The sequence below is a fragment of the Vulpes lagopus genome, chromosome 11 (assembly GCF_018345385.1).
Source record: "Vulpes lagopus strain Blue_001 chromosome 11, ASM1834538v1, whole genome shotgun sequence".
In the NCBI taxonomy this organism is placed as follows: domain Eukaryota; kingdom Metazoa; phylum Chordata; class Mammalia; order Carnivora; family Canidae; genus Vulpes; species Vulpes lagopus.
The window spans coordinates 72,575,254-72,601,141 of NC_054834.1; the positions used below are offsets into that span (position 1 = coordinate 72,575,254).

General features: G+C 57.8%; 1 protein-coding gene across 4 annotated transcripts in view; it reads right to left on the bottom strand.

Moving 5' to 3' along the window:
* TPCN2 (two pore segment channel 2) overlaps positions 1-19,884 on the bottom strand; it is a 32,224-nt gene extending 12,340 nt beyond the window's left edge. Inside the window, exons 1-16 of one of the 4 annotated variants that reach the window (XR_005982652.1) lie at positions 19,711-19,884; positions 15,947-16,011; positions 15,125-15,201; positions 14,351-14,528; positions 12,883-12,999; positions 9,096-9,202; positions 8,452-8,524; positions 7,119-7,221; positions 6,063-6,128; positions 4,799-4,863; positions 4,262-4,359; positions 3,581-3,662; positions 3,275-3,361; positions 2,376-2,495; positions 2,169-2,228; positions 208-336 (exon numbers count right to left, since the gene is read on the bottom strand). Coding sequence is in view for 3 of the 4 variants with exons in the window: in XM_041721886.1 (XP_041577820.1) it covers positions 208-336; positions 2,169-2,228; positions 2,376-2,495; positions 3,275-3,361; positions 3,581-3,662; positions 4,262-4,359; positions 4,799-4,863; positions 6,063-6,128; positions 7,119-7,221; positions 8,452-8,524; positions 9,096-9,202; positions 12,883-12,999; positions 14,351-14,528; positions 15,125-15,201; positions 15,947-16,011; positions 19,711-19,822 (1,539 nt within the window). In the remaining variant the exon portion in view is untranslated. Of the gene's footprint in view, positions 1-207; positions 337-2,168; positions 2,229-2,375; positions 2,496-3,274; positions 3,362-3,580; positions 3,663-4,261; positions 4,360-4,798; positions 4,864-6,062; positions 6,129-7,118; positions 7,222-8,451; positions 8,525-9,095; positions 9,203-12,882; positions 13,000-14,345; positions 14,529-15,124; positions 15,202-15,946; positions 16,012-19,710 lie in introns of all 4 variants that reach the window. The other 3 variants (XM_041721887.1, XM_041721886.1, XM_041721888.1) reach the window with 3 other exon arrangements.
* Between the last annotated feature and the right edge of the window lie 6,004 nt (positions 19,885-25,888).

The following is a 25,888-nucleotide window of genomic DNA, read 5'->3' on the forward strand; positions in this document are numbered from 1 at the left end:
CTGCCTCCCGACGTTCAGACACGGTGGAAACCCGGTTCCTACAGCCGCTCACAGGAATGCCAGCCCTCTGCCACTGGAGGCAGGAGCCCAAGGTCTTGGGGCCCTCAGCTCCCGAGAGCCAGCCTGAGATTGGACACAGCACAGAGCACGCACAGAGCACACCATCCACCCGGAGAGGCCCGCAACCTGGCCTATCCTAGACTTTACCAGCAGGACGACGGTGAGGAGGCCATCAAACAGGTTGCTGGAGTATGACAGGTACCCTGGCAGGCCCAGGGCGAACACCTTCAGAAGCAGCTCCAGCACGTAGTACAGGATGAAGACACAGTTGAGGATCTGAAAGGAGGACAGCTACCCAGTGCTCAGTCCCGACCTGCTCCGCGTGCCTCTCAGGGCTGCTCTGCCTGTGTCCCCACCCCCACACACATGGGGCGTCTGCAGTGCCCCCCTTCCTGATCCATGCCCCCGTCAGGGGACTGGCCTCAGGGTAACCCACACAGCTGCACCCCCAGCGCATGCTCACCTGGCCCCACATCTCCCACCCCACATCCTTTCTGTGCCTGCAGGCCTGGGTCACCCCCCACGCATCCCACCAGCTCCTGTTCTGGCACGTGGCTCCCTCCCCGTGGCTGCCACCCAAGCCCACGCCCCCGGTGCTCTGCCCTCACTCTTCCAGTCCCCATCTCCACGGGAACATCAGGGCGACCTCTAACAACGCACATGGGCAGGGCCTCCCTCGGGGGAAGGGAGTGTCAGAGGAGTTCTAGCATCTAAGGTGACCACAGGCCACTGGGTCTCTGTCTTGTTTGAAGCCAGTAAGTAAAATACAGAGGACCTCTTCCCTTGATGGAGGCCTCACGGCACCTCCCCCGGGGTGCACAGAGCCACGGCGGGGGGGGGGGGGGGGGGGGGCCACGAGGGGTCAGATGAGCACTGCCGTCACCTCGCATAGGGGTCCAGCCTAAATTTCCCATTGTTAGTGCTGCCCCATCCACACCCATGAAGAGGTTGCTGTTAAGGCAGGAAGAACATTTCTGACCCTGCGTCCTGAGCCATTACCATAGGGCAGAGCAGGATGGAACTCTGCAGGCACCCCAGAACCCCCTGCGGCACTCCCGAGACCAGAAGCCCCTCACAGCCAGTCATGCTGACTATGATGCTTAACAACTACTGCTAAAGAAGACGGACTCTAGGGGCACCTGGGCGGTTCCACCGGTGAAAACGACTACCTTCGGCTCAGGTCATGATCCCGGGTCCTGGGACTGAGCCCCACACAGGGCTCCCTGCTCAGTCGGGGGGAGGGGGGGGCCTGCTTCTCCCTCTCCCTCTCCTCACTGCTCACACGCTCTCTCACTCTCTCTGTCTCTCTCTCTCTCTCTCTCTCTCTCAAAATCTTTGAAAAAAAAGATAAAATATAGGTCAACTGCATCCAACTTGATTTTGTCAAGAGTAAAAACCAACAGTGAGTTACTCACTAGGAGACTGAAGCTTTCCAGTGTCATCCAGAAATAAAGTACAACGGAAATAAGACTTTCTTAAAGTATAAAACAAAGAAATTTCAAGCATCAGGTCAGGAAAACCATTTTTTCCATTTTTACGCTAGATAAAGTCTACTCTCTGTTTTTAATACACGTGACATTCTGTGACAGTTTTACATTAGACAAATCAAGCTGTTTCCTACATGACTAAAGAACATTCACTTCAATCAATTTTAACACTGTTCACAAGATCTTTCATTAAAATAACTTTAAAATACCTGCTTTGTTAGGGTTCTGGGATTAAATAACATAGGGGTATTGCTATTTTGCTTAAAAATCCAAAATGAAAAAATGGTTTTCAAATTCCTAAGGAGACTGACAAGACCTAGTAATGTTAAGAAAAGAGCTCACAATTCCAAAAAGGGCTGAGCATTGGCTGAGAAGCAGCCCCAAGGGGGAAGCTCCAATCCCAGGGCCAGAGAAGCCCGGAAGACGCCTCAGCACACTTGCGGCCTGCACCGCACCAGCCTCTCCCAGGCCCAGCACCCACTCCTGTTGCAGCACCCCATGATGGAAGGAGTGGCTCTGCACCAGAAGGGCCCCAGGGAGGGGGAGGCTGTGCCCTCTGCTCCCGCTGACTCTCCCATCACCCTTGCAAACGCCTGAGAGCAGCGCGGCCCCAGAGCTCACCCCTAGGACGAAGTCGTCACGGTCCTCGGGCAGCACATCTGCATCCATCACCAAGAACACCTGCAGAGCCAGAGCGGCAGGCAGCTCACCAGCCCAGGCCAGTGCCGGGTGCCACGGCCAGTCAGGGAGCTGGGAGGAGGGGCAGGGGCCAAGGGGGTGGGCAACGAGGCACCTCCCACATCCACACGAGGGCAAGCCTGCACTCACAGAAACAGACACAAGGTTCCCAAGGGCGATGAAGTTCCCCAGGTAGTCAAAGTAGCGGTGGCTGAAGAGGAACTGGGCACTCTGCAGGAAGGGAGACCCGTACTCGGGCTGCGGAGGGTGCTACGGAGGGAACACACCCAGGCTCAGAAACACGAGCCTGCAGGAGGCTGTGGCTGCAGGGAGCCCGCCACTGCCCATACCACCTTATTCTGGAATTCGACTTTTTTCCTACCTCCTGTCTTATCCAAGTCTGTCCAGCCTAATAAAATAATCTCAAACATGGAAACAGTTGCACACACTAAAATGTTCATCGCAGTCGTCTCTTAACACCAAAGAAAGCTAGAGAGAACCTAAATGGCCACAGACAGCTCAGGGAAACCACAATATAAGGCAGCCATCTAAATGGACACAAAGTGCTACAGGACAAAAACTATTCTGGGAAAAAATATGTGACAATTACACACTAATAACTGAAAGCTTAACACGGAACAGGGCTCTTGCAGATGCAGTGCTGAGCTGGAGGCCGAGGCTCATCTGGTGACTTCACAAATTGGTATCAAGGACAAAAATATGAAGGCTTTGGACAAACTCAGGACTCTCCTGCGGAAGGACACATGGAAGTAGTATAAGTCTGTCATGGAGACAGGAAAAACCCTCTGGAAGGTTCCTATGGGTCAGACGTGACCCAGGCCACTCTCTGTGGTCCGTGAATTTCATGATTGACAAAACCATCCCAGCTTCTAAGAGCCAAGCGCTCTCTGTTCCCATCTGTCATCCTAGGGACCAAAATTCTCAGGAAGGCAGATTCTGGCACTGACCATTAACGGTCACCCAGGTGATCAATACCAATAGGTGCTGTAACCTTCCCAGCTCCCCCCAGGTGGCCTGGCACCAGTTACCTCTTTGATCACCCTTTTGTCAAACTCATTGAAGAGTTTCTGAAACTCGTCAGCTGACAGCAGGTCATCACCATAGTCACACACCTTCTGCAAAAGAGGGAAGCAAGTCAGCCGGGCTCAGCTGGGAAGGGAGGAAGGGCCGCCATAGGAAGGTGCACTATCCCCAGCCCCACCCGGCCTGGGCCAGCCCCAGGTGATCTGAAATGACAGCCCTGTGCTGAAAGGGGGCAGCTGGCTGAGGTGACCATCAGGAGGGGCCCAGAAGCCCAGGCTGGGGAGGGCAAGAGGACCAGGGGGCTCTGGTACCTCCACAATGGCCTGTTTGTGGGCGCTGTCCAGCTGGACCTTCTGAAGCACCTGCAGGAAGTCCTGGGGCTTCACCCCAACTCTGCGAAGAAGACACCCACGCCCCAGTGAGCCCAGCTGGTACAGCCCACTGGGGCACCCGCACCTCTGACCTGAGCTGTGCCACATGTGACTAAGTGGCCCTGAGCAATGACAAGGGCCTCCGTCATCTAAAAATCCCCAAAGACACTACTGTCCTGCCTTCAAGAGGAGCAAACGGGGCTCAGAAGTGGTACGCAGTACAAAAGAGATACGACAGGGCAGCTCATGAGCCATCGGGATCATCACCTTCCAGACACCACCTCCAGACCAGGCGGAGGCAAAGACATCCGTCCCAGGCCCCACAGGTTCCAGCAGCCAAGCACAGTGGTGCAGGAAGGACGTGGGCCAGAGGGGAGGGCCAAAGCCAGCCAGCCCTCATCAACCCACGGGCTCCAGGGGTCATGAGGACAAATGAGTCAACCCAGAGAATGACAGCCCTGCAGTGCCAAGGATGTAGTGTTGTCATGATTCCGAGGCAGCACTAAAATCAGGCACAGACCCCAGAGAGCCAGGAAACGCTCCATGGAGCACCTAAGGATTCCCTCCCCACAGCGGCCCCCATCTCCCCAGGGAGAAGGGCCCCGGGAGCCCTGCACTCACCGTTGAGGATGGGCTTCCCCCTCCGCGGTCTTGGAGAGGACCTCATAGGCAGCCCGGGCTCCCAGCCGCCTCCGGAACAAGGAGGTCTGGAAAGACTTCTACAAGGAAAATGGCTCTGAGGGGTGGGGTTGGGCCTCCACCCGCCACACATCCCCCCCGCCCCTGGCTGGTGCCCAGCAGCCTCCAGGGGCACCCTGCCTGCCTGCAGCTGGGGAGCAGCTCTCACCCCCTCGGGCACCAGAGGAACAGCCAGACTCTTCATGGCCCATGGATTCACTAAGGCGCCCATCTGGGGTGCCCAGTTCTCCTGCGTGGCAGGCTCAGGGCCACTTGCGGTGGAGCTGCGACCTCACAGCCTCCCTCTAGAGGAGAGGGAGCAGGGAATGGCCCCTCAGGGGAGGATGTGGCAGGAGGGAGCCAGAGAGCAGTGCAGAGACCCCAGGACCACCACCCCCCTGGGCCCACCCGGTAGCCGTGCCCCGCTGGGCCTCCAGGGGCAGCTCCTCACAGAGGAGCAGAAACAGCAGCCCGGCTCACCATCAGGTAGCCCCGGAACTGATTGTAGATGATGGCCGTCAGCAGGTTCATCAGAAACAAGCTTCCTTCACGTGAAAAAGCCACAGTCAGTGGGGAGCAACAGGCAGAGGGCAGAGTCCACAAGGAGCAGCAGCATCAGGGGCCCAGGGCTAGGGGCAGCACCCAGGGGCCCCAGAGGGCCAACACAGGCACAGCAGACCCACAGGGGCTGGTGAGCAGGGCCTGGATGACCTCAGAGCAGGGAGAGCCCATCAGTCCCGCCAGGGACCTGGTCCACATGCAGGCCTCCCTGTCCTCATCTACTGAAAACACCTGCCACCGGGCCTGCCCAGCCACGGCCACCGACGACAGAGGCTATTGGTGGCCACAGACTGAAACCACGAGGCGGGCCACAGTGAGGCGAAGTCACGAGGTCAGAGGGTACACTGAGATGAGGTCACAGGGTCAAGAGGGCACACTGACACAAAGTCAGCAGGGAGGGCACGCTGAGGTAAATCATGGGGTCAGGGAGGACACACGGAGTCAAAGTCAACAGGGAGGGCACGCTGACGTGAAGTCACAGGGTTGGAAAGACACACTGAGGTGAAGACACGGGGTCGGGGAGGACACACTGAGGTGAAGACACGGGGTCGGGGAGGACACACTGAGGTGAAGACATGGGGTCGGGGAGGACACACTGAGGTGAAGACACAGGATTGGGGAGGGCATACTAATGCGAGCTGCAGGGTCAGGGAGGACATACTGAGAAGTCAGCAAGGAGAGTACACTGAAGAGAAGTCAGCAAGGAGGGCACACCAAGGTGAAGTCACGGGGTCAGGGGGACACACTGAGGTAAAGACACGGGGTCTGGGAGGAAACACTGAGGTAAGATCACAGGGTCAGGGAGGATGCACTGAGGTGAAGACACGGGGTCAGGGAGGACACACTGAGGTGAAGACACAGGGTCGGGGAGGACGCACTGAGGTGAAGACGAGGGGTCGGGGAGGACGCACTAAGGTGAAGACGCGGGGTCGGGGAGGACGCACTGAGGTGAAGACATGGGGTTGAGAAGGACGCACTGAGATGAAGACGCAGGGTCGGGGAGGATGCGCTAAGGTGAAGACACAGGGTCAGGGAGGACACACTGAGGGGAATTCAGCAAGGAGGGCACACCGAGGTGAAGTCATGGGGTCGGGACACCACACTCACACCTAAGCATTCAGGATCTTGCCACTGGGGGCAGGATCTTGTCCCAAGTGACCCCTACAGATCCACTGGAACTTACCTATCAGGGTGAAGACTATGAAAAAGATGGCATAGGCCCGGTTCCTGGAATACGCAGGAGTCATAACTGAGAGAAAGAAATTAGGAGAAATTAAAACATGCTCACAACCTCAGCCTCCGATCTAATTCCCAACACGGCCCCACACAGTCTGCCCTCTCAACAAAAAGAAGGGCTCTGGCTGGGAGACCTAGGAGGCCTTCTTGTCCCAATGCTGACCCTCACGCCTCTGTTCACACACCCTTGGAGTGGGGAACTTACTGCTTTTCCAGGATGCTCCTCTTTACACTAAGCTGAAACCTGCTTCCCTGTGAACTCCCCGCACCCCAATAGCTCAGCTCTTCCTTGGGGGATTTGCTAGACTCACGGGACACATGAGGACAGTGCTCAGGGTGTCCCACTGCACAGCTCTCTCTGGGTGTGGAAGCTGGGCCTGCCCTCCCGGGAAGGTCTCTCTGATGGGGGGATCATCCCTGAGCCCAAGACCAAAGTCTCAAACCAGGGTGGCAAGGCCACAGCCAGGCCCTAAAGGCCCACAGCACCTCATCCTGGCCACAGCCTGGCCCAAGCAGAGAGGCCCCAGCATAACCCCAAACATGAGCACCACAGCCACCTAAGACCCAGGGCTGGTCACCTCAGGGCCGAGCCACACCCCACAGCTGGGCCCAGGTGGCGACAGGGAAAGTGGCTGGGCCTCAAAGATGAACCCACCAGGGAACATGCCAAACACACCACCATTTGTCACCTTGTTCACTCTTAGCTTCTCGGTAGAGTCAGGAGACGGGAAAGACAAGGTGAAGAGAATAGAGGAAAAAAGGAAGGAGGGAAGGGAGCAAAGGAGATGAGAAATAACGCAAAAAAAGAGGAAACAGGAAGGAAAAGAGAAGAGACAAATAAAGAAAAACAAGGAAGGAGTGAGGGAGAGAACCCAACATCCTCCTTTTCATCTTCCACCCAGCGATAAAAAAAGCCCTCTACACTCCTGCCTCCCAGAGCCCAGCGCTGAGGCTCCGCACGAAGCACGCCCACCCCCAGGCCCCGTGCCGCCTCCTCACACACCGTCGGGGTTATTGGCAGTGGTCAACAGCACCAGCAGGGAGGTCAGAGCCTCCGGCAGGTTGCGAAAGTAGATCAGCCTTTCCCGGTCTTGCCCGTCGTCCTGCTGAGAGCAAATGTGGCAGCTCTGGGGCACTCTGCTCCACCAGGTCACCGGGCCTCTGCTCCACCAGCTGAGGCCCAAGGCCGACTGGAGCTCCGTCCACTGCAGGGCCAGCATCCCCTGCCCTGCACCGCCCCCCCCATCATTTCCCACCAGACTCTGCCCTCACGGCCAGACAAGACCTAACTCGGGGCCTCTGAGCCCAAGAGCCAGTGTCAGGAAAGCTGCACAGCCCCCGAGACACCGGACCCCGAAGCAGGTCTGCTCAGAACTGTGGTGAAAAGCTCTCAGCCACACTGGCTGACACAGACACAGCATACACCATTAGTCACACAACCACATGGACAAATACATGGATGTACAAAGACACACACAGAGCACACACCCAGGTACAGAGACACACATCCAGCACACACAATGACACAAACACACACTCAAAAGATACAGACATGGGTTCCTTTCACAGGGAAGCGCGTGCACGCGCACGCGCGCACACACACACACACACACACACACAAAGGGAGCTCCAGGTCTTCCAGAGTCAGAAGGGACAGTCCAGTCCTCCCTCACGGACAGTACAGCCTGAACCCAGTATTGCCACAAACTCAAGGGACACTGGCCTCACTGACTATCCCATGTTCCCAGGACAGAGAGGCAGGACAGCTCCTGCCCTGAGGAGGACAGGGACCCAGGTCAGGATGTGAGGACAGACACACTGGACCACAGATGCATGGGGAGGAGACCAGGGTGAGAGGTGCCAGACACCTCCACACAGCAACAAGCCATCGGGGGCCAAGCAGCAGCAAGAGCTGGAAGAGAAGGGGACCCAGGAGGCGGGCAGAAGAGGAAGCGGAGACAGGCAGGTGCTGTGAGGGGAGCGAACAGCAGTGCAGTCCACCCCGATGGCCCCCAGTGCCCGTCTGAGGGGGCCTCTACCTAATGAGGTGCAAGGAGAGCTGGGTCAGCGACAGGGCAGGGAGGGGAGAGGAGGGAGGGATGGAGGGAGGCATGAGGAGCAGCCAGGCCGACGAGGGGTGGCTTGGCAGGGGCACTGGGACGACGGGTCATCTGAAGAGACACTGCAGTCTAGGCAGGCCACCACTGACCCTGGTCACGAGGTCAGGGCGGCAGCCTGACCTCTCCTCCACCTCTGCAGCCCAAGAGTGACCCGGAGGGCCAAGCTGTCCATCAACCCCCAGGGCTCCAGGCTGGGGACAGAAAGGAGAGTGGTACCTTCTCGCCTGTGAACAGCAGCATCCCAAACATGGTGAAGACACACAGGTGGAGCGCCAGCAGCAGCATGACACTGGAGGGACGGATGCAGGTGCTCAGCACAGGGCACACGCCCCACGAGCCAAAGGGGATGGGGGTTGAGGGGCAACCGGCCCAACTCTCAGGGAACCCTCTGCCCCAGAACCTGCCATGCACTCAGCTACTGGTCCTGTCCTGAGGGAGCTCTTTCCTTGGCAGGGACAGTCGGGACCCCAGGGGCATACCCTAAGGATGCCCCTGGACTCTCTAAGGGGTAAGGCCACATCCCTCCATCTGGGCTGGACACTGAGGGCTCAACTATGTGAGCCATGAGGGGAGGGGATGCGAGATGCGAGGCAGAGAGAGGCCAGGGGACAGAGAAACGGGGGGGAGGGGGGGGGAGGAGGTGGTCATGGCCACAGAGGGACCGAAGGGGAGCATCTGCAGGGCTCCGCAGCTATTGATCAGAGGGCACGAGACCACCAAGGGGCTGCTAGGAGGCCCCCAAACACCCCCACACTGGCCTCCCCCCAGGTGGGCACTGAACACACCCCAGGGTGCAGTCCTGGCGCCCCCGATGGCAGGAAACCCCACCTGCCCTGCAAGCCCCCGCACCGAGAGCCCACCTGGCCATTTCCGGCAGTGATGACCTGATACACTTGAGCGTCTTCTTCATCATGGACGAGTTCTGCATCAAGAAGAAGGGGCGCAAAAGCCTACGAATCCGCAGGGGCTGAAAGACAGCAGAAAGGGGCTCTCCACTTCCACCCAGGCCCGAGACCAGAGGTGCAGAAGAGCCCTGGAGCCCCATTCAGAACCCCCCACCCTGCCCCGGCCATCTGTTCACAGCCCTGGCCTCCCTACCCGGTCTCACACAGGCTCCGCATCCTCCCCCAACCCCTGCCAACGGGTCACCCCACTCCCATCAGCCCTGCAGCCTCAGCACCATGGGGACTCCACTCCTCTCTACAAACACACCCAGGGGGCTACTCCAAGCTCCTGGCTCCTCCCCTGTCCCCACCCCTCCCAGCTGCGGCCCCATCCCTCACACACGTGTCCACCTGCACACACAGCCTCTGTGCGCCTACCCAACACATGCACGCCCTCTACACACAAGCACACATACATGGGTCCACACACAGGCCCCCATTTCCTCCTTCCCCTCTTCCTTCCTGTCAGAACCAAGGAGAGGCCCCCCCCACCTTCACCCCCCAACCCTGTCCTCAGGACCACCCAGCCGTCTCAAGGGCTTGTCTCAAGGGCTTCCCTCAGGAGCCCCTCCTCCCTCCTCCATAGCAATACCACACACGTTCTAATGCCCTCCACCTGCTCCACGTGTCCCTGCTCCTGACCCAGCCAGCACTCCAGTCTGGGCTGCTGGACCCAGCCTCAGGGACGACCAGGCCTGAGTCTGCCCAGCGCCTCAGGCTATCTCCCCCATACCTGACCCCCAAGTGCTGACACCCAGACCCCCTTCCTCACTTCTGCGACCTCATGCCTTGGCGCACTTGTCAGGCCTCCCATGCAGTTTTAAGCACCATGCTTATGCTCTGTACTCTCACATGCCGCAGCCCATCCCAGCTCCTAACTCGACTCCCGTCCCACTGTCTTAGAAACCAAAAGGACCACATCCCCTCCCTGTCCAAGTCCTAAGGACTGCCTGGAAGCCCTCTCTGGCCTATCCAGGGGCCACTGCTCGTCCTCCTGCCCACCCCTCTACTCAGCTGGCAGGCTGTCCCTGTCCCTCTCATCCAACCTCCTCTAGCACAGCACCCATGGCATTCTGGAATGCCACGGTGCATCTGGGCTTTCCTCATACTGTGGGTCTCTCTTACAACAGAACAAGGTCCTACCAGCACTGGTCCCTCTGGATCGTCCATAGGACATGTGATCCCCAGGCCTAACTCAACCTCCCTGGGCTGCACACGTTCTCTAAAGGGGGCCCGGGTCCCGACACAGGACCGAGAAAGCCAAAGGAAACAGCAATAAATGTATGCTCAGGGCCCTGCCCCCACCCCGTCCCTGTGCACTGAGGGGCCAGCGTCCCCAGCTCACCCACAATCTCCACTGCCCCGGATGGAACCCGTCTCAGTGCCTGTAACCCGAGTCTCTTAGCCATCCCTCCAGGTCAGGCAGGGCCTGAAAGTCCTACTGGCACCCGCACCCCGGGACTGGGACCCCGACCTGTCATCAGACACGGACCAGCATGCAGCTTCTCCTGGCTATAGTAACTCAACCTGCCAAGAGCCCTCCCGACGCTGGAGCCCATCAGGGTCATGGACACAGAGATGTGTGGCCTTTATTAAGGATAAGGAGGCAGACACAAGCCTCAACGCCAAGGAGAAGCCGGCCTGGTGCCAGTGAAGCCCCTGGTGAGGCCCACACAGAATCACAGCCCACCAACTAACCTGCAGACACCCCGCCTCCCAGCAGAGAGAGCCAAGCACAGTTGTGACCATGGTCTATCCAGCGGCAGACCACGTGGGACCTGACCCTCTGGCCCATGAGGACAACGGACAGAGAGACTGGGCTGGAGCAGGTGGGGGCCCCTGGCCCTCCCTCCCCCGGCACCCATGTGAGTTCTTTGTGATTGGCCAGCTGGACAGGAAAGAATCTGAGGCCTGGTCTGTAGATGGTTCTAGGTGATAGGCTGATCCTACTCACAAGTGGACCATGTGTGGCACTACAGCCTCCATCAGGAAAACCCTCTAGTGGTGGTGCCGAAGGGAAAGCTTTGCAGGGGGCAAGGCACAGAAAGAACACAGCACGCAACTGGGGACAAGGTCTGAGAAGCATGCATGTGGGTGGGCAGAGTGAACACTCGAGAGACAGATGACATGTCCTGTGACATCAGAGACTTTCCCCCAAGGCCACCACGGATGGCCTGCCCTCCAGAAGCAGAGCCCATCTGCACTCAGCCCACCCCCTGATGTGGCCCCCTGATGGGTAGGTGACTGCATCGGGCCCCTTCCCCAGGCAGGACGCTGGCTGTCCTCACTGAACAGTCACACGGGTTAGGGCTCTGCCTGGGACCACCCAGGACCGCAACCCAAGCCTCAGAAGCAGCCAAGCCATGGCAGGGGCTCGGTGGCCCTGGGAAGGCTGGGTGACACCCGTGCTGGAGGACAGCCCTCTATGGGACCAGAAGAGGCACCAGAGGCTCTGAGCACCAGGATAAAACAGCCCACAATTCGGTGCCCTGCTACTCCGGGAACGTCCACTCCGGGGGGCAGGTGTTCCCCCGGGGACACACTGTAAGTCTTATGAAGGCAAGAGTGGGGGACAGGCGGGGGGTGCTGCTGCCCAGAGGGTCAGGGAGGCCTCAGTCAGGGACACTGAGGCACAGCTAGCAGAAAGATTATCAGGAAACTCCGGGAATCAAAAAAGGCAGCACCACCAAGGACACGGACTGCCTGGGAACAAAGATCTGGGTCTCCGCTCAAGGCGAAGACCCAGGGGAACTGGGGAGCAGGGGAGCCACAGGGCGCCGGGACACTGGGCAGGAGGAAGCTCTCAGGGTGAGTCAGGGCCACAGCCAACAGCAAAGCGTGGTCTGAGACACTCCGAGCAGCCTCCCTTGCTCAGTGCGCAGATGCGGGTTCGTATGTGTTAACTAAGCTCTTTCCTGCAAGGAAGCAGGAGGCGGGCCCTGGGCCCCAGCCGTCATCGGTTCCCCTTCAGCAAGCCTTACTCTTGCTAGTGAGGACACTGTAGGGCGGGGGGGGGGGGACACGCACCTGTCCCCTTGCTGTCCCTTGGGCAGTACCCACACCAGGAGCTCCCAGTCTCCCCTTCCTTCAGCCCTGCCAGACCAAGCAGTCTCCGGTGGGGTCCTGGTGATCTGCAGCCCTCCAGGGCCTGGAGGGCAGGGTGCCAGCTCTGGGGGCCCCTCCCCTGAGTTTCCTGCAGTTCTGGAGCCTGCTGGGCCCGTCCCCACCCTGTCCTTCTGCCTTATCGGTTACTCAACACCTGCTTAAGCCTCGACATGAGTTCTCTTAGCTAAAGCACTCAATAGACTTGTGTCCCTGCCTGGCCCTGATGGACACGGATGTCCCCACACCTACTTCCCTGCTTCTGTTCTTTCCAGGCACTGGGCAGTGCCTCCGGGAGGGGGGCGAACGAGACCCTGCAGTTCACATGGGCTCTCCCATGGCAGCCCTCCCAGAGCGTGGGCCACATGGCCACGGTGAGGCCCCAGGATGCGGGGGGACCTGACCAGTCGAGGTGCTCAGCTGAAAGGTGGCAAGGCAGGAACTGGGAGTCCTCACACCCTCCCCAGGCCTCAGTGTCTTCTTCTACAAGCTGGGACGAGGCTCCGTGGCCGACGGCTGGCTGAAGGAGGGTGGGCAGAGCTGGGCAGGGCACAGGCCACCAGAGCTTCTAGCTCCCATCTCAGAGTGCAGCACCACCTACCTCCTGGCAAACCAGACCCAGTGACACGATCCAGTCCATGAGAGACACGACCAGCACCACCATGTAGGCCAGCAGCCAGAGGTTCTTCTGGAACTGGGCCCAGCCAACCAGGTAGCTCTGCAAGAGAGGCGGTGAGTGAGCGGGCAGCCCGGTAGTCACCAGCCCGCGGCCGTCAATGCCCCCAAGTAAGGCAGGGGCAGCCAGAGCTGGGAGCTTCGGCCAGCAGTGTGCTCTCACGTGACTTGGGAAACATGAAGCTGAACTCCCTGGCCAGCCTGCTGGTGACCTCAGGCAGCCAGTGACCTTGTGCTCAGCACTTAACCACTCTGTCCTGCTTCCTCAGGGGCAACAGGATCTGAGCCGTCCTGCCCATCCCACCCGTTAGTTTAGCTCATGCCCAGGAACCACTGGAAAAGAGCCATTCTAGAAACGGGGCTTTGCCAATTGAGGCTGTACCACCCAACATGGTCCACTTCTGATTAAGGCTAGCCCACACCCAGAACCATCCATAAATCAGGCCTGAGGTCTGCCTCTGCAGCCAGGGGCCAGTCATCATGAGGCCCATGGGTGGCAGGGACATCCAGAGGTCACAGCGTGCAGATAAAAATGTGAACTCACTCTGACTTTTGAGACTCCCCAAATGTACCAACCATTCAAAAAATACTAATGAGACCTTCTCACTAGTTTCAGTTCCAGTTTAAAAACCCCCAAAGCCCCTAAACACAAGAGCTAAAAAAGAACCACCTCGAAGCTACCCAGGGCCCTCACCCACGTCAGCAGCAGAGGCCTGAAGCCACACCCCCCGCAGGACAGCCCAGCAGATGCTGGGCAAAGGCCCTGCCCAGTGACTCTGGGGACAGCCTGCGGCGCCACCCAGCCCGCTGTGTCCAGAGGGCTCAGCACTGGAGCGTTGGAATTGCTACCATCTGACAAAAGTAACAACGTGTGACCCACAGTAGGACCCGGCCTCTCAGCCCCCCTGCATCTCACTGGGAAGCCATTAAGGCTCTGAACCTCTGACATGGCTCAGCTCAAATGAGCAAGGCAGGGCACACCTCCAGCTTCCAGAAGGCCTCAAGTCAGAGAGAATCTAGAGTCAGACACACACCATGTGGCTACAGGCCCCACGTCCACCTCCTCCTATGTTCCTCTTCTGCTGGGGGTGGGAGGCTGGGCCAAGAGACCACTGGTCTACCCTCGTCCTACAGGGGAAGGGGGCCTCAGACCCTCAGCCACTCCCAGAGGCCCTGGCAGGGCTGAACCCAAGACTCAGTTTCATCTGGAGAGTGCCGAGAGCTGACAAAGCCCAGAACCCTCCACCAACCCAGGCCTCTGCTCAGATGGTCAAAGTGCACAGTCAGAGCCAAAGGCAGCTAGCTCCAGGAGTATGAAAATTAATCAGGAAAGCAGCACCAGGCTGGGAGGGCCCTGGTCCCTGAGCTCTGGAACCTGATGGCACCCACCTCACCTTCACAGAGACGTCGGCCACAAAGACCAGAAGGCAGAGCCCCTCGATGCTCTCGGTCAGGCCACATGGTGGATCCCAGGGGGGCGAGCGGTAGCGGACGTCCGCGGTGCTCGTGAGCGAGGAAGGGGTCTCGATAAAAGCCAAAAACAGGATCAAGAAAATGGTGAAGCTCAATATCCTGAAAAAAGGAACAAAAACTAATTAAAACTCACGAACCAGCCATGCTCTGGGCCAAACACTAGATCTGCAGGCAGGGTCCCTGGGACGACAGCGGGACAGACTCCATGGTTTCAAAAGGCAAGGCCACGGGGCAGCCCCAGTAGCTCAGCAGTTTAGTGCCGCCCTCGGCCCAGGGCCTGATCCTGGAGACCAGGGATGGAGTCCCACGTCGGGCTCCCTGCATGGAGCCTGCTTCTCCCTCTGCCTGTGTCTCTGCCTCCCTCCCTCCCTCCCTCTCTCTCTCTCTCTCTCTTTGTATGTCTCTTTAAATAAATAAAATCTTTAAAAGAAAAAAAAGGCAAGGCCATGCTTCCTGGTGTGTGCCCACTCTCAAGGGGTCAGACAGCGCAACTCAAGCCAACACTCCATCTCCAAGGCTAAACCGCATCACCAGAAAAGCCCCTCTTTCCTTGGGCTGGGCTCCTTTCCCGGAGGAGGGAAAAGCAGCTCCTTCTCCACTATGGGGAGGGGACAGCCCGCCAGGACACTGAGACCAGCCTCCCCCCATCCACCCAGACCGCAGGAACCCCACGCTGCATGCATGTGCCTTCTCACCATTGGCACGTGTTCGAGTAATACAACCGGTAAAGCCACATCGACCTGGCATCCATGCGGTGGTTAATGGAACGATACTGAAAGTGAACATCACACAGGGGAGCGTGAGTGAGGGTCCCCTCAGAGCTGCACAGCACAGCCAGCCACATGCAGGGCACCCACTGACCCCAGGACAGGCCCTCGGCAGGCAGACGGGCTGTGGACCAGAGTCCACTTTCACTACATACATGGACAAAGGGCTCTCTTGGGACCCTGCAGGGGCATGTTTGCGGAGAGAGGCAGAGCACCCTAGGAACCTGTCCTGCATGGACACATGCTTCTAAATGTATAGCTGTATCCACTGCCTGCCTGTGAGGCTCTCCCCTCTGCTATGCTAGGCCCCTACAACCCTGTCACTCTCCAGGACACCCTAGCCTAACTCCCCACATGGCACGTTGCTTCCTTCCATCGCTACTTCTCTCATTGAGCCTGAGTGCTGTTTTCCAGCCGGGGATGGTCTGACCATCTCTGGGTATCTTTCACAGGACCTGGGACAATGCAGGTGCATGACAGGCCCTCAGGAGGTAACTCAATAAAACAAGCGATTGATGCTAGGACTCAAAAGAAGAACACCCAGCACCCCAGCAACCCCCTGCTTCAGGGAGGACTCCAGGCAAGTCGGGCCCAAAGGCCCCATCATCACAGTTATATGACGACATGGACCAGCCACCCAGGCCTGGCCCCAGGACAGCAAGGAGGGGACCAGCAGGGCAGCCATCACCCAGGCCCCACAAAACCTGGAGACGAGCCCAGGCCCAGCTACTAGGAGCAGGTGCCGCCCACCTGGATTGCATCTTCGATGAACACAGTAGCCTGGTCAAAGCAGAGATCCCACCGGGATGCAGCACCTGCAGGCAGAGAATACACATCAGGCGACAAGGCAGATGATGTGACGCTCACCTGCTACAGGACAATCGAGATCAAGGAAAGAATCTGGAGGCATTCTTTTCCAAGGCTCTGGAATGAGATGCCTTTCTCCCTGCAGCAGGTCTGCACACGAGGCAGTCCCAGGCCCGGCACTACCCTTCTGCCACCTTCAGCAACCAGCAACTTGGGAGGCAGAGCACAGGAGGCTGGATGGGGCCTCCGTGGGCCCCAGCAGGCTCCGACTCTGAGCAGACAAGTCAGGCGGCTTGAAGCGTCAGCCCAGCACCCCTGCCGCCTGCCCAGGGAGCAGCCCTAAGCTACACACTAGGTCAGTCCCTGCCACCTTGGGTTCCGTCCACTGCTCAGGGCCAAGTGCCACCTCTGCGGCTTCATTGCAGAAACCACTGCTTGACTCAAAGGAGAAGAAAGGTGTGAGGAGCCATGGCTCACAACAAAGAGCCCCACTGCGTGAGGTCCGTGAGGGAGCCCAGGTGGGGGCCGTGGGGAGGCGGCGCAGAGCCGGCATGCAGCCTCCAGCACTTCCCAGATTGGGGCTTGGAAATTAAGAGGACAGCTGCTTCTGTGGAAGATTCTGCTTTCACATCTGGCCCCTTTGTGCCAGCAGCTCCTAAACTGCCCGTACCTGGCACGGAGAGAATGCAGCTTTGTGTGTGCCTCTAGAGCAGAGGTCCCAAAGCCAGAGGCAGAGCCGGGGGGTGCGCCACTGTCTGCTCTGCCCATCACCCCCCAGGGAAGCGACTATCCCTGTCCTCAGGGCTCCCACTGCAGGGCCCGGGGGGCCAACTGGGGACACAGGGAACTCCCGACAGAGGCAGAAGCCTAGGCTCCAGCCTGGCTCTGCCACCACATTGCTGTCACACAAAGCAAGTGCCCTCCTCTGTGTGGGCCTATTTCCCCCCATGTACAACCTCCATGCTCACCCTGAGGAGCCTTGAAGTTCTCCCAGGGAGGCTGTGAGGATGGTGACTGCCAACTTCCCCTGACGATGTCCTGGGAACTGTGATGACAGCACTCTGTTCTACTCCCTGCTATACCCACAGAGCCTAGGACAGCACAGGGCTCAGCACATAGTATCCTCAAAGCTTCTTTGTGGAGCGATCAGCTTGAGGGGAGGCTGCAGGGCAGGGTGGTCTAAGGACCCACAAGGGGCCCCAGGTTACCCAAACCTCAGGTAAGAGACCAGATCTCGGCCTAGAGAGATCAAAGGATACAAGCTTCTCAGACAAGAGCCTCTAGGCTCACTCTAGGCCCAGATGCAGGGCGCAGCTGAAGGGGCTCACGCCCAGGCAAGCCACCACAGGCCAGGGGTGTCAGGCACCCCGAGAATTGCCCAGCACACATCAGACCTCTGGCCTGGGCCTCAGGGCACCAAACCTCATCAAGGCCACCCCACCTGCTCTGCAGCCCCTGACACCCACAGCCAGAGGTATCTTCTCACAAACCCTCAGTCATGAACATGTCACAGCTTCCCACGTGTGCACAGTGCTTCTGGAAAAGGTCCACATTGCCCCTACCTGGCACTACGGGCACCCACCTCACCCATCACCAGCCATCCTGCTGCTTCCCCCATCCTCTGCCCTCTATGCCACTCATCCTGAACTTGGCTCTGCCAAGGCCAAGTTCTCCCCAAGACTCCAAGCCCTTGCCCAGGCTGTCAGCCCTACCAGGATCACTGCTTCCCAACACGGTGGTCTAGGGACCACCACCCCATGTGGCAATAAGTGGGCACTCAGGTTGGAGTGTCAGGGTACAGCATCTGCCATAGGAAACAGAGGACATCACTGGGTCCCACATCAGCCCAGGACCAGTCTCTCCACCCCAAGCCCCCATCCTTCCTGTTTCAGGCTCCACCCTGCCCTACCTGCCTGGGGCCCCGACCAGCTCCCCGACGACCCTGGACAGGCCCTTCCACCTCTGTGCCTCAGTTCCCCATCACGGGTCACACACGATGGGACATGTGCAGACAGAATGGGGTGCTATAACTATTTGCTGCTTTTATTCTAGAAGCCCCTTCCATAGCATGGCGCTCCCTCTGACTCTTCCATAGCCAGAAAGAAGGTGATCTCCCTGACCGGGAACAAGAAAAGGAAAGTACAACCTTGGCCCTGCGGCCCGCAAGGTGAGGCTGGGTCAAAAGGACCTGCTGCAGGGTCCACGGGGCACCAGGCAGCACAGTTCCCCGACCCATCGGCAGAAGGATCAGGCTGTGGGACATTCAAGACCTGTGCTGAGCCCCGACTAGGAGCCTCCACAGGAGTGGAGCGCAGACCAGCCATCCTCAGTCCCCACCGCCCCCAGGGCCAAGCAGCCTAGCCAGGGAGACTCAGAACACAGACCGTCCCACCACGTTCTTGGGAGCCCTCACGGAGGCCATGGCGCCAGGACAAAGAGCCCTCTCTGATGGTCCACACTGCCTGGCCCTGGCTCCTAGCTTACAATGCAGGTCTCATCCGCCGGCTGTCCACTCTGCCGGGACTGGGACCTATGACCATCATGGTGCTCCACCCAGAGTGGCCCTCAGCACCGACTGCACCAGCTCTGCCACCTGGCCGGGCCCCACACTGAGGGCATCCTCAGCATTCTCTCCAAATCCTCACAACACTCAAGTCAGCCCCTCAGACTACTTCCCTTTTAGTGAAACTCAGAAAGGTCAGGCAACCTGCCAAGGTCACACAGCCAGAAATGGGGGCACAAGAAAGGCACTCTGACCTCCAGATGCAAACAAAGTCTGCAAGCTCTGTGCCCCTTGCCCAGGGACCCCGTGGGGCCCTGTCGCAGGCTGAATGGAGAACTCTCTCAGGACAGCCTCTGAGATGCGCAGGCAGGTGGCTGCCTCGGCCTCTAGTTTTCCGTCTCCTAAAAGGAAACCGTCACCCCCATAGTCCACAGATGGGCACACACTATGGGCCCCTCCCGGACAGAGGATAAAAGCAAGCCCAGAAAGGGAAAGTGCTCCTGGAAAGAACACCCAGTGTGGCACTAGCAGCAGCCGCAGCAGATCCCAGGGCTGAGCCTGGACAGGTCCCAGACACTTTCTGGGCCTCGGTTTTCTCCCCGGTAAGATGAGGCTGAGGCCCTTCCACGCCTAACCCGGCACCCAACCACCCTGGTGTCTGCCAGAGACAGATGGACTCCACCCTCCTGCCCTCCTCGGGATTCAGCAATTTCTCTGCTGGTAAACAGGAAGGGCAGGCGGGAGCTGCAGAGGGCAAAGGGAGGAAGCTGCCCTGGTCTGGGGACGCCTGCCCCCACGCCAAGCCTGGGGGACCAGCCTCCAGGGAGCCTTGAGCACCCTTCGTCTACTCCCAGTTGGGCTTGAAACAACTTAACCGCCCCCACCCCCCCGGCCCAGCCACTTCTCCGCTGTGTGACCTTGGGTGGGGAATGCCCCTCTCTGTGACTCAGTTTCCCCTATCATGACCAGGAGGAAAATGAAAGCTCTGCCTTCTAAGAGCCACCGAGGCGATCCCCCCGAGGCCCGCCGAGGGGGCTGCGGGGCTGCGGGGCTGTGGCCGCCTCTGGGACGCCCGGTCGGAGGCAGGACCCGGGCGCCCGCGACTCCGCAGGGTGCAGCCCCCGCCGCGGCCAGAGCGGAGGGCGCGAGGCCGGCAGGACCCCGCGCGCCACCCCTGCGGCCCGCCCCCGCCCCCGCCGCTCACCAGGCTCGCCGCGAACGCCGCGGCAAGCCGCCGAGCCCGCCGCCCAGTCGTGGCCGCTGCCGCCCCGGGCCCGGCCCAGAAGGGGCTCCGACTCGGCCCGCGGGTCCGCCATGGGCAGCGGCCGCCGGGCCCTCCCCGGAGCGCAGCTCGCCGCGCGCGACCGCACTGCGCAGGCGTGACGTCCCCGCCTCCGGAGGTCGGGGGGAGGAGAGGACGGCGCCGTGACGTCAGGGATCCCCTTCGCTACCAGCCAATACGAACGGAGGGTTCGCGTGGGGGCGGGGCTTACAGGGCCACGCCCCCGGGGTGGGGCTCGGCGCCCCACGCTCCAGGGCGGGGCGCGAAGGAGCCTCTGGGGCTGGGAGGATGCCTCGGACCTGCTGAAGCAGAAACTCGCGGCAGGGCCCAGGCGTCTGCTTTGCTTGTGAGTGGTGGGTACCTAGGAGTGAGGACTGAGGGACATGCCCCCAGAATGGAACTTGAAACTAGTGAGATTAAGTATAATTAAGAGTAAGGCTTAAAAAGACAAGTGACACACTTGGAAAAAATATTTACAACATACATGAAGTAACACATAAATAGCTTGTTTTCCATTGCGGTGATGCCTTACCGCAAATTTACCGAAAACACCTGCCACTTATCATCGGTCAGTCCCGGAGATCAGAAGTCCGGCGGCCCCACTAGGCTCTCATGTCGGGGCCTCACGAGGCCAAAGTGAAGGTGTCGGCGGGCCTGGGCCACACTCATCCACGGGCTGGCAGGTTCACTGCCGCCAGACCAGGACTGTGGTCCCTGTTTCTTGCTGGATGTCACCAGGGGTCATTCTCAGCTCCTAGAGACCACCACATCTTCCCTCACGGCCCCTTCCATCATCAAAGCCTCAAGAGTGCACTGAATCTCTCTTGTGCTTCGAATGAGGTGCTTCAAAATGCCTCCAGATGCTTCCAACCTCTCCGACTTCCTCCCTCTGCCACATCTCTTTCCTTTTAAGGACTCCTGTGATTACATTGGGTGCATCAGATAACCCAGGATAATATCCTTATTTTAAGATCAGCTGATGTTAGTAACTTTAAGTATATGTGCAAATCCCTTTTGCCAGCTATCCTACTTTAACCACTGGCACGGTGCTGGGAGGTGAAGGTACCAGGAACCAAAATTGTGCCTCCCAGAGAGCTCTTAAAAATCAATAAGAAAAAGATTAAATTCTCCTCAGGTGGGAAAGAAACAAAAGACTTGAACCAGAAGTTCTCAAGAGAGGAAATATTGATATAGAGTGCTTAAAACAAAGCTTCACCTCATTAGAATACAAAGAGATGCAACCTAAAAATAACAATAAAAATCATTGAGTGAATCAGTTGGCAAATATTTAAAAGTGCTGGAGCTCAAGAGTGTGGCTATCCCAGGAGGATAGAGAGAAATCATAGAATTTGTTCATGGGTTTGATTTTAAAAGACAAAACCAACAACAACAAAAAGAAAAGAAAAGAAAACAAGAAGCATGCATTTTACTACCTGAAAGAAGTATGATGCTTTTTATTCTGGAAAAAGAAAATAATAGATACATGCAGAACTTTGTAAAAACGGCCCATCCCCCAAGGATCTGTTTTTATTGCAATTAAAGAATTCCATTTATGTTTGGGCACAAACTCCAGGAGGCCCAAGTGCAATGCAAGGCAGTAAAAGCCTTTTGTGAAAATTAATTATAGGAAATCTCATGTAAAATGGAGGGAGGAAGGGCACCCAGCTGGCTCGGTTGGTAGAGCATGCAACTCTTGCTCTTGGGTTGCAAGTTCAAGCTCCACCTTGGATGTAGAATATTACTTAAAAAGAAATTATTTTTTAAAATAAAATAAAATAAAATGGAGTGGGAAGGCCAGTATGGGGTGGGGTGGGGCTCTCATGCACCACCACTCAGGGTAGTCACCAATAGACCCAAATGGGAAAAGCAGGTACCTTACATTTCCTGCTGGAAGAGCCCACCTTACTCCCCTGCTGGAAGAAGGAAGATTTTCTCCTCACCCAGCAATAGGCCGGCCAATGAGAGACAGTCACAGCTCGACCAATGAGAAACCAGGATACCTGGAAACTGACCCAGTGGGCTTTCAGTTTAGAGTAACCCGCCTCCCCCACCCCCATAAAAGAGGGGTCCTCTCCTTTGCTCTGGGAACTTGCCTGTGGCTTTGCTGTGGCTGTGTTGGTCCACTTTGCAATTCTCTGCCACTTCCGGGTAAACCCCACTTTTGCTGGTAAAATAAGTGACAGTTTTATTTTTAAGATTAACAATTTACAGGGAATCTGTGGTGTCCAGGCTGGCTTGGATGCAGGTGGGGCTAATAGAACGTGTTCTCCTGGAAGGGAAGACAGAAATAAGCTTTCCCAGATGCCAGTGTGCTATACCATCCTGGTAGGGCCAAGCTGTCCCTGGGGTGCCCACCGGCAGCATCTGGGCTGAGTCCATCACTAGCATTCAGTAAGTGCTTAGAGGCGCCAACAGGGAGAGAACCGGCTGGCAGGTCCTCTGGGCAGTGGGTCCTCAAACCAGCTTTGTGGTCCCCTATGTGGGTCTCCTGGGGACCCTGGCTGAAGGGCACAGGGCCAAGGGAGCAGTGCTGGCCTGGAAGCAAAGCCAGAAAGATGCCAACCAGGCTTATGTGCAACCTCAGGCAGTCACAGCCCCTCTCTGTGCCTCGGTTGCCTTCTGTGGGTTTGCCCAGGAGCTACCTCCCTGCCAGCCCAGCCCAGCCCAGCCAGTATTCCCTGAGCATTTCCTGCACGCCAGGCACTAGGTACTGCGGCTACAACGGGGGGGGGGGGGGGGGGAATAGTCACTTCAGGACATGTGCATTCCTGCTGCTTCTGCTCTCAGACTGACCCAACTCTGAGACCCTGGGCACATCACCCCCCACTGCCCTTATTTCTCCATCTGTAAAGTGGAGAGAAAATCACACCAGCCCCACACAGATATTGAGAGGGTTTAAGCAAGGTGACACCGGTCAAGGTCAAGGCAGATAGGAGGTGCTCGGTGAGTGGGGTGCCCTTCTAGCAGAAATGGTCTGAGCTCTGAGTGCTCAGCCCCGCCCCACCCCCACCAGCCCATTCTGCGAGCTCCTTGTCCATCTGGTCCAGTGGAGGAGACAGGACTGGGAAAGATGACACAGTGACAGCATTTCTCCAGCCAGAGGGAAGAAGGACTCTGTTGAGCTCCCCCCTGTCTACAGCTGAGGTTAGATGAGGTCACCAGTCTCCATGCCTGCCCAGTCCATGGGTCTTTCTGGTGCTCCAGACTGGGAGGCAATTCTGCAGGAGAGCCGAGGCATGACTTGACCTCATCTGACACTCACTGTCTTTCCCTCCCCTTCCTCTTGTACCTCAACTTCCACTGGCCCCCTGCCCAGAGAAGGAAGGTAACCACCACAGTCAGGTGCTGCCCTAGAACCAGGGCTCCCAGATCCTCACTGGGCATGGGGCTGCAGTAACCAGGCCACAAATCTGTCACTCCCTCAAGGGGGACACTGCACACATTTAGGCTGTGGTTCCAGGAGGAGCCAGGGAACCAGAAGCCTGCACCACACCTTGTGAACGGCTGCCCTGACATAACTCTAGTTACTTCTAATATTGAATACACCTGCTGTGGCATCAAAATTACTGTCCCATCAATATCTTGATTCTTATCAAACTTTGGTCATATCCATTCCCCTCCATTCATTCTTTTATTTTTATCTTTTATTTATTCATCCTATGATTCTCTTCCAGTTGACTTAAATGGACTCATTTTCCCTAGTTTCATTGCGATCCATCAACAAATGCCTGCAAACCCAAACATTGTGCCACTTGTGTTTTTTTCCTTAGACACATTAAGATAAATATGTGTATTGGTTATCAACAGCTGTATAACAACCCCAAAACATCATGGTGTAAAAAAACATCAATTATCTCCCAGTTTTTCTTAGACTGGAATCTGAATGCAGCTTGGCTGGACACCTCTGGCTCTGAGTCTCTCCCAGGCTGCCATCAGGGAGGGTCCATCAGGGCTGCAGCCCTCTCGAGTCTCAAGGCTCACTCAGCAGCTTTGGACTTCAGTTTCCTGCCACGTTGGCATCTCCCTAGGGCAGCCCACAACAGGGCAGCCAACTTCGGCAGAGCGGTTAAGAAAGAAAAGCCAGAGAGAGAAGACTAACAAGGTAGAGGTCACGGTCCTATCTCACCCAGTCCTGTCACTCTTGCTGTGTCCTATCAGAGAGAGACAAGTCACTGGCCTCAGCCTCCTGTCAAGGGAGGGGCTCTGTGGGGGTCATCTTAGACGACAGGCCAGGGTGCCTGGGTGGCTCAGTTGGTTAAACCACAGACTCTTGATTTCAGCTCCGGTCGTGATCTTGGGGTCCTGGGATCAAGCCCTGCATTGGACTCCACTCAGCAGGGAGTCTGCTCTGGGACCTTCTCCCTCTCCCTCTGCCCCTCGCTTGAACTCTCTCTCCAAAAATAAATAAATCTTAAAAAAAAAAAAAAAAAAAAAAAAAGGATACCTGCCACAATAGGTGACAAGGCTTTGTTTAATGTTAATTCCTGTGCCCATAAGGTCATCGCCCACGCCACAATGGTCTGTCCTCACATCTGTCCTGGAAGCCCAACCAGCTGTCACTCGGCCAACTCGGGGTTGCATTGCCCAGTGGGCTGAACACAGCCCCAGCCCACCATTCGCTCAGTCCCCAGGCGTGGGACCCACAGGCAGGAGAGGAAGGCGCCCCGGGCGGGCAGGCCATAGCACATCAGGCCCCGGGGAAGGGCAGGGCCGGGTCCTGGCACGACTTGGATTGTAAAACTTGGCCAACCCAGAGGAGGCACGGAGCGAAGTCAGAGCCAGTAGTGTGCAGAGTGGGTGAGAAAGGGAGTGCTTGGCCCCACTCGCGGCCCTGCCCCCAGGCTAGAAAACAAACCTGAGATTCACCAGGACACAGCTGCCTCCTCTCTCGGGCCTCCCCCTCCACACACAGCAACCAGGGGCCCACCCACCACTGTGCAGCTGTGTTTCCAATGTTGCTTGGTGGCCAGTGTCCCCTGGAGGCTGCAGTGGACAGAGGTGTCCTCTTGGTGGGGACACTGACTCAGGCTCAGCCTGAGGATCGCTGCATGTGACACCAGGGCCACTGCGGAGGCTGGCACGCCTCAACAGAGAGCCTTTTCTCCCAAGATATCCACCCCGGGGGGTTGCTCTAAACCTGGTTTGAATGTCACATATGCCCCCCTCAGCTCCCAAATGCGGGCCAGAGCTATGTGACTTTGGGCCAGGTGCCAACCGCCTCTGTGTTCGGTTCCAATTTTACAGGGGGAATAATGGGAACTTCCCCATGAGGCTACAGGGGTATATTGGAGATCCCAAGGGGACCTCTAACATCCCTGCCACCTGCAGACCCCCCACCGCCACAGGTCAGGCACCCTGTGCCTGCTCTCGATGCATCTGGGTCATACTCCTTGCTTTCCTGGGGACCTTGGGCCATTCCTCCTTCACTGCTCAAGCAGTGAGCATGCGCCCCAGTCGGTCCTTCTAAAGGTAGCTTCATCCGTTCACTCATCCCTCCTACGGAGCACCTACTGCAGGCAGGACGGCCTTGGGTGCTACCCAGTAATCCAGCGATGTTCTCTGGCTTGGTCCAGTCTGAATTCCCATCCCTGGGCAGCACCAAACTCATGAGCTCAGGCTGCCCCCGCACCTCGTTGGGCCTCAGCTTCTGCACCCAAAACGTGGAGTTAATGACAATGCGGACTCCCAGGTGTGCAGGGGGAAGGGACACACAAGGGGGCCTCAGTCCCCACGCCGGCTTTTCCCCCACTGCCTCAAGCCACCCATCTGCAGCAAACAACTGTCTGAAGGTAACAAAGTGAATTCCCAAATCCCGTGTCACTCTTCAGTCTTGAAACTACTGCTGAGAACAGAGCAGCAATCATCTCACCGTTGTGCTTGGGGAAAGTGAGGCTCAAGGAGGCCACGTGCCTTATGGGGGGCGTCACACAGTGGGTTGGGGACACGGCAGATGCCAAGTCCAGGGCCACCTGCGGGGGCGCTGGCGAGCTAATGCCACTGCCTGTGCCCTGGGGACAAGCCCCCTGGAAATACCAAATACTTCCCAGGCCAGGCTGCTTCAGCTATTTCCACTTCTCTCACACGTGACGCGAGCAACAAG